Here is a 13,365-nt window from a genome sequence, read left to right as displayed (position 1 = left end):
AGAAAAGCAACTACTAACCGCTAATGACTACAGCGATGACGTCAACAAGATCTCACCTGCGTATGAGGCTATCCTTTTCAAGCATGCGCATTAGGTATAACACGGCTAATGTTAAATTTTTATTTTATTTAAATTTAGGAATATTCTTTTTTTTGCAAGTTTTAAAAATATTAGTGTATCTATTTTACGAAACACATGTTGGTTGTTCTTAAATACTTCTAAATCCTTGTAAAAATAAATTGATTTGAAGTTGTTCATTTTTACAGTACCTATGTAAATAGTACTCGTACACAAGGGTCAGATTCAGTCTGTCCAATTTCAACAATGACAATTTGTTGCGGGTTGAAATGCTCCAGTTATCGTTTTCGAAAGTCACTTGACAAATGACTGAACATGATTACTAGAGAGAAGTGCTGGATATACAGGGTGTTATTTAAGTACGTGGCCAAACTTCAAGGGGCGATTCTTTGAGTGATTCTAAGACAAAAAGTTTATATAAACATAGGTCCGGAAATGCTTCGTTTTCAAGATACAGGGTGTCAATTTTTTTTAAAATATCGTTTTTTCGTAATCTTAATAAACCTTTAGCCGAATTTGTTGAAATTTGGCAGTTATTTATGGTAGAAAGGAGCTAATTTAGCCTAGAGTAAAATTAATTAAGTCCAGTGGCGTCCCGGGGGGCACCTTAACCAATATTTTTGACAAAAAAAAATTGAGGCAGAGACACTTAAAACTTTTATAATTTTTTCCCCATTAAGCAACTAAAAGTACTTACATATTTTTGTCTCTTAATTATTTTTTATATCTTGTTCCCTATTTGGATAAAAAAAATAAAAATCACTTTGTTGCATGTCACTGGGAATCATATTAAAACTACCAAACTATCAAAAACTGGGGTGTATCTGTTCTTTTTGATTTGGTAGTTTAAATTTTGTATTATGTTATCCCAGGGACAAGCAATAAACTGATTTTTATTTTTTTTCTCCCTAAAACGGAAGCAAGACACGAAAAAAATTTTAAAAAAGTCAGTAGCGCACTTTTTTTTTGCCAAAAATATTGGTTAAAGTGCTCCCCGGGGCGCCACTGGAATTAATAATGTTAATCTAGTTAGGGCTAAATTAGCCCCTTTCTACCACAAATAACACTGCCAAATTGCAACAAAGTCGCCTAAAAGATTATTAAGATTTTTATGAAAAAACGATTTTTTAAAAAAGTTTGACGCCCGTATGTTGAAAACGTAGCAGTACCGGACCTATATTTATATAAACTTTTCGTCTTAGAATCACTCAAGGAGTCACCCCTTGACCACGTACTTAAATCTCACCCTGTATAAGTTCTGACAACAAAGAATTACAAAAACAAAATAAGAACGGACTTCAAATTCCAAACAAAATTGAAAATATTATTTATTTGCTACAAGTCTAGAAAGTTGTTCATTACAAGGGAACCTAGAATATATTTTCTTACTACTACTAATAATATTAACTAAAATATGTAATATATGAGAATTAAAAAATGAAAAACAATTCGCGGTTTGCATTCATTATATTTATTTTTATATACATGTTTAATAAAGTATAATTATGTTATTAAAAAGACAGAACTAGAACGCATTTACATTTACTTGTATATTTTTATTAATCTTTCAGCCTCCCTGTAACCAGTTTCAATAGCACCATGGACCGTAGAAAATTTCGAGGGATTTGTGGCTTCGCCGGCAAAAAGTACTGTCTGTTTGCCGTTTGCTGATATGAGAGGTTTAGCAAGATCTTCGGCAGAAGCTTTTTTATTCTCAGATTCTATGCTAACGTGTGCATATGATCCGCAGAAATGAGGGTTACTGCTCCATTTTGATCTGAAAAGTAATAATAAATATCAGATAATATGTAGAGACGGAAATGAAATGGCAAGTAAAATTCAGTAATTGCAAACGTTCCAACTAAATAATACATAATAAAAGTAGGTACATGAAAAAAATACATACGCCTCCTTATGTAGATAAAAAAAAGAAGTAGCTTGAGACGTTACAAGTTACAATAATAACTGATTATATTTCATTTAAAATGTATATATTCTTATTATTAATGTCTGATACAGTTTTATTCTTGATTTTGTCAAACAAATTTACGTAAATTAATGACTATATAAGTTTAATTTCACTGCAGTCGTTGTGAGTTTTCATGGCATATAAAATATATTAATTTATAATTTTCTGCTTAATTTTTTATCCTTAAAATTGAATTGATTGATAATACTGATTTTTGATCATACATCACTGGATGCTTAATAATTCATACATCTTGTTTGACATCACTACTTATATGAGTTTAAAATGACCACCTACTAAAACCAGCTACATTAAAAAGTGGTCTCAGTCAAAATTGAGAATTACTGAGTTATTTTTGGCGTCTTGTTTGTCTATTTTTGGCCAATTTTACTCTCTTTTTTAGACACGTGTGTAGATGAAGTAAAGACGGAATGCGGATAGCGATGTCATATATCTGCAAGGAAGGTAAAGCCCACACTACCCGCACTCCTAACCCCTTCCTCCCTAAACCGGCCAAAAACTGCCTCGCAGAGGAGTTAAACGTATACGTAACCTATTGCACCGGCCACATCTAGTTCATCACCCATTTTCAAGGGAGATAAAGTCCACGAACATATTGTCACACCATCCGCAATATTCCAACCAACAGCCAAGAACCAACCCAATCCGCATTTGAGTGATCGGTAGCGTGACATTATGTTTGTGGGATCTATCATCCTCGGAAACGTGGATGGAGGAGAACTGGTCGATGAAACAGATCAAAGATGCATGTAACCAATTTTTGAGGTTGGCCTGTCGCGTGGCACTAAGGTCATGGGCAGTGCCCAATTTACAGTGGTGGGGGCCTGTAGGTTGAAAATTGGTGGGGGCCTATTCTAGAAAAAAATTATCCTTTTTGGGTAGCCTCCTCCGAAAAAAAAAAAATTAAATTAAATAAAAGTAAATTTTAACCCACTTTCCCTAGGGACACAAGATGTATAAGTAGAAATGATGGCGAGGTCTTAAAAAAAAATCTTAAAATGAGTGACATCGCCATTAGTATTACGTTTTTACTCCATCTATACACTTGTCAGAAATGCTAAATAGAGGAGTAGAGAGTAGAAGTAAAAGTGGCCAAAAATAAATGAATATGCCGGAGTTTTTGTGATCTAAACTTTATTCCAGAGGACAAACATAACTTTGTAATTAGTGCGCGGTCCTTTGTGCAAAACAGTAAGTAGTATTGTACACAGATTTAATTAAATGTGTACAAATTCATAAGCTCACACTTTCCCTCCCATGATATGACTTTACCTTAACTGTTCTTTATGTGTATCAATGGAAGCAATGCTAGAAGAAATAAAATTAAATGTTGATAAAAGTGGTGTTATAAACGTAAACTGCCTCCACATAGTCTCAAAGCTGTTTCAAATAAATAAATATCATAAAAACTGTTTATCTGATATAATTCCAATTACAAAACTTGTGACAAAGTTTTCAGCAGAAAAAAGAAACAGCTAATTTAGGTCTTTGAATTCAAGTTAATTGATGAAATTAAAAAGTGTATTAATTTGACAGGCTTGAGTATTAAGGTATTAAAATATAATATCAAAGGTGTTGTGTTAACAAAAAACGAAAAACAACTTTCCAGAAACAAATTAAAGCATGAGCTCAAATATAAACTGGGCGACAAAATTAGTGTATTAAATGTGTAAATTAAACCCAAATTCTGGAAATACTATCCCGTAATTCTAACAATGTAAGATGCAACAGCAAATCTGATATCCAAAATAGTTATCAAATTCAGCAACAATGTTGTGCTGTAAAAAAATCCATCCTGTGAAAAAGTTTTTTGACTGAAAAAAAGCAAAACGCGGGTTCTTCGATGTTTTTGGAGTTGCGAGTTTGGGCAGCTGATCCTATACTCTAACCGATATGTTTGAATAGGGCAAAGTCCACTACAAGCGAGAAACATTGTTGTCACATTAAATTGTTAAATTTCCTTATATTTTAAAAACATCCGGTACTATTAACATATAACATTATTAAAAAAATATTGTAATACCTACTGAGAATTAATATTAGTAAGACACACGGCAGGTTCTTGGCATTAAATGAATAATATTGTAGACATAAATAATTTGCTACTTCTATGTTAAATGCGTTTTACTATAAAAACATGTTGATTACGCCATATATACAAAAATTCTTTTAATAAAATGTTTCAACTTGTTAATTTATTATTGTACTTTATGAATTTCCTAAATGAGTGGCAACGTTGCCAACCTGGCGACCCATCTGTTCTAGCTATCTTTTATTAACTCGTTTTTTATGGGCATAAATTTATCTTTGTTGCTGTCTCAATATCGGCTTTCAGTTGAAATTCTCTTAACGGCTTGGTCGTCGGTGTAGGTAAATTCGCGCGTATTTTTTATTAGTTTTATTAACGGCCTATCTTTGTGGTGGTAAAGTGAAATAAAATATTATATTATTTTATTTACAACGTTCTTTCATAATGTCNACAACTTTCCAGAAACAAATTAAAGCATGAGCTCAAATATAAACTGGGCGACAAAATTAGTGTATTAAATGTGTAAATTAAACCCAAATTCTGGAAATACTATCCCGTAATTCTAACAATGTAAGATGCAACAGCAAATCTGATATCCAAAATAGTTATCAAATTCAGCAGCAATGTTGTGCTGTAAAAAAATCCATCCTGTGAAAAAGTATTTTGACTGAAAAAAAGCAAAACGCGGGTTCTTCGATGTTTTTGGAGTTGCGAGTTTGGGCAGCTGATCCTATACTCTAACCGATATGTTTGAATAGGGCAAAGTCCACTACAAGCGAGAAACATTGTTGTCACATTAAATTGTTAAATTTCCTTATATTTTAAAAGCATCCGGTACTATTAAAATATAACATTATTTAAAAAAATTGTAATACCTACTGAGAATTAATATTAGTAAGACACACGGCAAGTTCTTGGCATTAAACGAATAATATTGTAGGCATAAATAATTTACTACATCTATGTTAAATGCGTTTTACTATAAAAACATGTTGATTACGCCAAATATACAAAAATTCTTTTAATAAAATGTTTCAACTTGTTAATTTATTATTGTACTTTATGAATTTCCTAAATGAGTGCCAACGTTGCCAACCTGGCAACTCATCTGTTCTAGGTATCTTTTATTAACTCGTTTTTTGTGGGCATAAATTTATCTTTGTTGCTGTCTCACTACCGGCTTTCAGTTGAAATTCTTTTAACGGCTTGATCGTCGGTGTAGGTAAATTCGCGCGTATTTTTTATTAGTTTTATTAACGGCCTATCTCTGTGGTGGTAAAGTGAAATTAAATATTATATTATTTTATTTACAACGTTCTTTCATAATGTCATCTAGTGCATTTTTAAAATATCCATCATATTAAAGGGTAATATTACTGTTCTTGACTCCTTCAAAAAAGAAAATCGTCTCCGCATGTTTCAGACCGTGTGTGTGTGTGTTTTGAAATGGCACTGGTTCATCACCAAATAGCCAGTCCTTGTCATGATCTGCTTATTAATTCATTTGTTTAACTCAATTTTTATATTATGGCCATATAAAGAAATAAAGAACAAACGGATTCTTAATTAAATAGTATAGAAATGGAACACTAAGAGCTAAACTTTACAAGATACCACATGCCCGATGATTTATATTTTCTTTCTTGTTTGACAATGATTAATAAATACATCCATCTTAACAGTAACAAAAAAAGGTCATTATAGTTTCTACTATGATTCCGTGTATTTTTTTTATATGTACTACTATAACTCCGTACTTATTTATATTTATTGTTATTATTGTTCTCTTTTTAAAATTTTTGTCTTAATTTATTTTATTGAGGTTTATTTTATTATTATTCTTCTTTTTTCTTATTATTTATCATTCCTTTATTTATACATTTTTTTTTTGATAATATAAGTCCTTACATATTTATTTACAAAATTATGTTGTTCTTCTTTATACAATTGTATACAATTTTATATACATCTATTTTTCCTAATGATAATAGGTTAGAAATGTTAGTTGGCAAAACTTGTTTGGTACCAGCCAATTTGGTAAATAGATCGTCTACCTGAGATTTCTTTATTGAGCATTCCATTAAGCAATGTTGTAAATTGTCAATTTCTCCACAGTCACAGTAAGGATTATCTTTAAGTTTCATTTTATATTTGTATTCCCCGCATAAACAGTGGGAACTTCTCATACGGCAAATTATTCGAATGAAAGACCTATTCGTTTCCGTTGCGAACCATGATTTTCTTCTTATTCCAGGCTGTAATCTCTTGTAACCCTCTCCTGCAGCGTAGTCAAGATAGTATTTTTTCCAGTTGTTCTTTAATTTTTCCATAATGATTTTTTTAATATCCGAGCTTGGGATTTTAAATTCAGGTATGGGATCTCCGATTAAAGTTGCCTCCTTAGCTAGTTTATCTACATGTACATTTTGCGTGATTCCCGCGTGACCTTTTATCCAAACTATTTCCAGGTTTTTATTTAGTGATCGTAACTCGTTGTACATCTTAATAATCTCAGTGATGAGATGGGAGGTTTTTGTTGATGGGTTGACGTTTTGGATCGCTTGAGTGACGCTTTTACTGTCCGTGAATATGACGAAATAGCGATTGAGTTCATATTTTTGACAATATTTGATTGCCTCTTTGATAGCTACAAGTTCCGCTGTATATATGCTGGCTTTTGATGGTAGTCTAAACTGCATGGAAACTTTATCGTTGTCGTGACAAACTGCACAAGCCGTTTCGTTGTTTATTACCGAACCATCTGTAAATATATGTTCCTGATATTGCCATCTAGTAACTAGGAGCGTCTGCAATGTAATGTTGTTTATATTTTCGCTATCTTGAAAATCCATGAATGTTATTTTCGGTATGCTCTCATACATTTGGTAGTCAATACCAAAACAGGGAATATTGGTCGATTTATATATTTCTTCTTTGAACTGAGAAATCCACAGGTAACTCTCTACTAAATGAGGTAATTTCTTATGGTGCCAATATCTGTTTGTAAGTCCTAGTATAGACAGATTATGAATTTTGTTGAGTAATTCATTATTCCTAGCTAACTGTTTTAATAGAAGTCTATCGCGCAACATTTCTCTTCTAAGCTGAAGTGGTGGTTCAATACATTCTACTTCCATGATATTAATTGGAGTGCTTCTCAGGTAACCGATGGATAGTCGAAGTGCTTTATTTTTTAGTTGTTCAATTTTTTGTAGATGAATCCGGTTAGCTGTCCCGTATAAGATACAACCATAGTCACAAATGGATCTAATTAAGGACCTATAGAATAAGAGACATATATTGGGGTCAGCTCCCCATTTTTTGTGGCTAAATGTGCGAAGAATATTGAGTGCGTTTTCGCTTCTTTTACATAGTAGATTTATATGGTCTTTCCAGTTTAACTTCTTATCTAGTATTACACCTAAATATTTCACTGAGGTTTTATATTTAAGGTTAAGTTTGGAAAGTTTTATATAATTAGGTGGTTGGTAACGTGATCTTGTAAAGGTGCATATAGATGACTTTTCTTCAGATATTGGTGAACCATTATTTATAAACCATTTTGTTGCGAGTGTTAATGCTTCATCCAGTGCTTGGTGACAATCGTCTACTTTTTTACCTTGTGTTTGAATGGCATAATCATCTGCAAATTGGTATACCTTAAATTGAGTGTTAGAAAACTGTTGTTCAAAATCATGTGTATATATAATATACAACAGAGGACTTAATATGCTGCCTTGAGGTAACCCTACAGAAGCTTTTCTTGGTCCCATTAAACCATCACTTGTTCTCACATAGACGTTTCTTGAGTTGTAAAGTTGATAAATATGAGATATAAGTTTATTAGGAAGACCGATTTGGAACATTTTTGTCGCTAATATATTGCAATCCACGTTGTCGTATGCTCCTGTAATATCTAAAAACACTATACTGGTGCACTCCTTTTTTGAAAACCCTATTTGGATATCCGACACTAAACTGGCTAAATTATCCTGGGTTGACGATCCTTTCCTGAAGCCGAATTGAGATTTTGGAAAGAAGTTTTTGTTTTCTAGCCAATGCTCTAATCTGCCTTTTAATATTCGTTCATATGTTTTCAGCACGCAGGAAGACAACGCAATTGGGCGGTAAGAATTAGGATTATCGTCGGGTTTGTTTGGTTTTAATATCGGTATTACAATGTAGTCACGCCATTCTGAAGGGATAGAGGTCTTTCCTAAATAGATGTTGTTAAATATACTTAAAAGTATTTGCTTCATATGAAGAGGAAGATGAAATAACATTGAATATTGTAATTGATCCTTGCCTGGTGCACTATTACTATTCTGTTTTATTGCTCTATTTAACTCGGTAAAGGTAAACGATCTTAACAAGATATTTGATTCATAAACATCGACTCCTAAAAATGGAGTTTGAGGAGGTACAAATGATGGAGTTAGTTTATTAAAAAAGCTGTCCAACCACTCTGCAGAAGAATCTATTATTTTAACATTTCTTTGAGGCCTATTGATGAATTTATTTAGTTGATGCCAGACTTTCTTTAATGGAACATTTTTGTTTAAACTTGAACAATAATGTCTCCAACTTTCTCTTTTCGCCTCTTTTATTATTTTTTTTGCAATTGCATCGCATCTTTTATAATCCAAGATGTTCATTAAGTTAGGATTGTTTTTATAACGCTTAAAACTATCTTTTCTTTTTTTAACCGCATCCTCGCATTTATCATTCCACCATGACTTGCCATGTTTTTTACCAAGGGTACTATTTTTGAACTGTGGGATAGTATCCTCTGCAGAGTGATTGATCACTTCGATATAATTTTTATAATTAACATGTTTCAAATTATTTGACAATTCTAAACATTTTGAATAAAAGTTGTTCCAGTTTGCTTTTTTTGTGTTCCATTTTCGACTATACTTAGTTTCAATGAACTGAGGACTAATTTGACAGTTTATAATGATCGGAATATGGTTCGAGCCATAGGTGTCTTCTAAGGGGTACCACCCTAAGTTGTGAATTAATTGTGGTGAGCATATGGTAAGATCGATAGCACTGTCTCTTTGGCGATAGTTACCTATGCATGTGGGTGTACCATCATTTAGGCATACTAGATTACTGTTATCAATTGCCTCCGATAGTGTACTCCCGTAGGTATCTGTAACTTCATCCCCCCATGCTACATGGTGAGAATTAAAGTCGCCTCCAATAATGCATGGTTTTGGAATAGATTGAAAGAATCCATTCCATTCATTAAAACTAATTTTGGTTTGAGGAGTTACATATACCGAGACTAGAGTTAGTTTTTTGTTTTCACATAAATCTATTGTAATGCAAACTTGCATAATTTTATTATTGGTTGTTAATGAGATTTCCGAATATCTTATGTTATGTTTTACGAGAATAGCTACACCTCCTTTCCCATCTTGGCGATCAACATGAATATTATTAAAACCCTTAAAACTAGTATATACGTTTGGTTTGAACCAAGTTTCTGACAAAAAAGCAACATTGACTCCCTTAGTTACCAGCAAATTCTCTAAATTACCCTTATTTGCAATAGCTGATCTACAATTCCATTGGCATATTACTAAGTTATCCATTTTATTATTATCCGGGAATTTTAAAAGTAATACAAACATGACGAAAGACAGTTAAAGAGAATCCCCTGGAATTCCAAGGATATTTATCGATAAGATTTAATTTGATTATGAATTAAATCGAGTATATCGGTTTCTTGTATTTCATTCAAGTTTTTTTGTTTGATTGAATTTATTACCGCTAGAACCAAATCTACTATTTTTTTGTTTACTTCATTTTCCGTCTGTAAATGATCAGGTTGATCAGCTTTATCGTTGATGTTTGAGTAATATATAGGGTTACTTAGGACACCACCTGGGGTGAGAGTAAGAGGAACTGGTGTAATTATTTCATTTCTTTGCATTTCCGTAATATCCGGGGAATTAGGTCTTATTCTTTTGATTGGAGAATTAATGATGGTGGTGAATCTATTAGGGGTACGTGTAATCGATGAATTTGTTTTAGGCAATTGAATTGTTTGCAAGGTAAAGTCGGGTTGTGGATTGGCCAGAACAGAAGCGTATGTTATTTTAGGGATGAACTTTTCCGCCTCTTTGTATGAGACATTTGCTTGAGCCATATATTTCTTAATGTCTTTTTGCCGCTTAAATTCTGGACAATCCTTAATTTGATTCGTATAATGATTTCCCTTACAATGAAAACATTGGGGATTGTGATTTAAATTTGTACAAGAATCGGAACTATGGTCTTCTTTACATTTAACACATCTAACCTTGCTTCGACATTGAGCTCCCATATGCCCGAAACGAAAACAGTTGTTACATAATATGACTCTTCGAACGTAAGGTTCAACTGTAAATCTAACATGATTGATGGCAACGTATTTAGGCAATTCTTGTGACAAAAAGCTAATAACAACCGTTTTCGTGGGATTATATTTTATTTCGTTGTTTTCGACTACTTTTTTATTGATTCTTCTTACGCTTTCTACTTCAAATTTACAGTGTAAATCGGATTGTTTTATTCTATCCTTAAGGTAGTCGTTAGAATATTCTTCATGGATTCTTATCACTCCTTGTCTAAATAAAACAAATTTAGGAATATAAAAATCTAAATTGTATATTCTCATAAAACTTTTTGAAGAGATTAATTTATTTGCTGCATCGTAGGTTCTGAATGATATTCGTACCCTGTTCCTGCCAATGGATTCGATTTTTCTAATTTTATTGTCTAGCTCTGGGATTGCATTTAAGATTATTTCACCTACCTTAACCGCGTTTAATTTACCTTTAAAGTCTGGAGTATTATTTTCTGCATATACATGAAAAGGGCCTATATCTGATTGCTTGTATGTATAATTTGGACGTTCCGTTCGTTTTTCTATTGTTATCGTTACCTATTCAGTTGAGGATGTATTTGTAGGTGACGAGTTACCTCGCGGTTGGCCAAAATTATTAATTAAATTTGATACCACCTTGGTTTTTGCACTTAGACTTGCTCCTTTTAGGGCTGCTTCGCTACTATTTTCCAAAAAATCCATGTCCATATTAATATCATTTTTATCAGGGGGGTCGCCCCCCCCCCCCGGGCTGCACTCATTCTGTTTTAACACTACACTACACTATACTATTTACTAATCACTAAACTTTAACACTAATATAGATTTTAGTCCATAAACTATATAAATATTTTAAACTACTTGTTATCTAACACTTGCTACACCACGTGGACACGACCGTTCTCGTCAAAAGCTGGAAACGGAATGTGGTTTCAGACCGATATTGCTAAATTTGTTGAACTTTGCCCTATTCAAACATATTATTTTTTGATAACGATGAGAAAAAAAGATGTACCTCAAATATTCGTAAAGGTAATATTTGCATTATTTAACTCCCTTTGAAAAAAAAAAAAGTAATATTGTCAGCGATGAACATGCCACTGGTGCCAGTCATTGCACCGTCTCAACAGACGAGAAGTCCTTAGAAGAAAAACTAATTACAGTACGTTCCAACGAAAATTTAAGACGCCTGTAACAAACTGCTGGAAACAGTTTTTCAAAAGCCGCAGAAAGATATCACTTTTTACTCTGAAGATGCCATATACCCCCGGTATTTTTCATTTTAAATGAGAAAATAAATTAATATAAAAAGTCAAAATCAATCATTTCAGTTTGAGCTGCATGTGTTGATATTTAGCTGTTAAGAAATAGAGAGGTACCTACATAATTTTACAGAAAAAAAATTCCCTATTCTGTATTTTTTTCTAGCCATGATTTGCACAAAAAAAAACAATTCTTAAAATGTATTATACATTCACTATTACATGTGGCGTGCTCAATAGCTGTTATAACAACTATTTCCATTATTTAACACACTTTCCATGCAAATCCATGAACAAACTAGAACAAAATGAAACAAAATAAAAACTAAAGGCTCAGGCCAATAAAAAGCTTTTTATATAAAATAATGGCAGGGAACTAAAATTGGAAAATAATTTTCGTACAGCATTGTGAACAACGGTTCCAGTTATTGTATTTCATTCATCAGCATCACTATACTGGATTTTAAAATTGATGATTCATTTATTTCCGAATAACAAAATACTACTTGTTATTTGTGTAACATAAACACCTTTAATATAAAACCGATTGGTTTAAATTGATGATTAACATACAGCGAGCAACGAGCATGGAGGGCGTCCATCGTATGCATATCGCCCGATCTTTCCTCCTGAAAACGTTGGAGAGAATAGTTGATAGGTATATAAGGAACGGGGTGTTGAGGGCAAATCGTCTACACAAGTCACATACGCCTATCAGGCAGACAGATCAGTCGACACAGCCCTTCATAGCCTAGTCTCTAGAATAGGGAGGGCGATGGACGACAAAAATCTAGCTTTGGCAGCTTTTTTAGATATTAAAGGGGCATTTCATAATACACCTTTCGAATCTATTAATTCGGCAGTTCGCAACAGGGGCCTTGATGACACTTTATGACGTTGGATAGATACCATGTTGAGAAACCGGACAGTAACAGCTACCCTTTCGGGAGAGACATCCAAGTGTAAGGTAGGCCGGGGCTGCCCCCAGGGAGGCGTACTGTCTCCCTTGTTATGGGGATTAGTGGTGGACGGCGCACTGGAGGGCCTTAATCGAAAGGGATTTTATACACAAGGCTATGCGGACGACTTAGTCGTTCTCATGGTCGGGGAACATAATATTATCGTTTCAAAACTCATGAAAGAGGCTTTGAAATGGATAGATGACTGGTGTAAGGGGCAGGCACTGTCAGTAAACCCTGACAAAATGATCGTAGTACCCTTCACCAGGAGAAGGAATTTGATTGGACTCTTTGAACCTATAATAGGGGAGAGGTGTATTAGGCTTTCCAGGGAAGCAAAATATCTATATCTTGTGTCATTGGATAGATCTCTGTTGAGAAACCTGACAGTAACAGCTACCCTTTCGGGAGAGACATCCAAGTGTAAGGTAGGCCAGGGCTTCCCCCAGAGAGGCATACTGTCTCCCTTGTTATGGGGATTAGTGGTGGACGGCGCACTGGAGGGCCTTATTCGAAAGGGATTTTATGCACAAGGCTATGCGGACGACTTAGTCGTTCTCATAGTCGGGAATCATAATATTATCGTTTCAGAACTCATGAAAGATGCTTTGAAATGGATAGATGACTGGTGTAAGGGGCAGGCACTGTCAGTAAACCCTGACAAAACGGTC

The 13,365-nt window shown here is 33.6% G+C and overlaps 1 protein-coding gene across 3 annotated transcripts in view; it reads right to left on the bottom strand.

Moving 5' to 3' along the window:
- The window catches only part of LOC108908180 (peroxisomal N(1)-acetyl-spermine/spermidine oxidase-like), a 173,932-nt gene that overhangs the window by 84,113 nt on the left and 76,454 nt on the right, over positions 1-13,365 (bottom strand). The window contains exon 6 of one of the 3 annotated variants that reach the window (XM_018712115.1): positions 1,527-1,855. The exons of the other annotated variants lie outside the window; for them this stretch is intronic. Within the exon in view, the coding sequence (XP_018567631.1) occupies positions 1,621-1,855 (235 nt within the window). The 3' untranslated portion in view covers positions 1,527-1,620. Of the gene's footprint in view, positions 1-1,526; positions 1,856-13,365 lie in introns of those variants that run through there. 3 annotated transcript variants of the gene reach the window in all.

The sequence above is a fragment of the Anoplophora glabripennis genome, unplaced genomic scaffold (genome assembly GCF_000390285.2).
Source record: "Anoplophora glabripennis isolate ALB-LARVAE unplaced genomic scaffold, Agla_2.0 scaffold394, whole genome shotgun sequence".
Taxonomy (NCBI): domain Eukaryota; kingdom Metazoa; phylum Arthropoda; class Insecta; order Coleoptera; family Cerambycidae; genus Anoplophora; species Anoplophora glabripennis.
The sequence above is the reverse complement of the archived record's forward strand: the minus strand, read 5'-3'. Positions and strand labels throughout refer to the sequence as shown.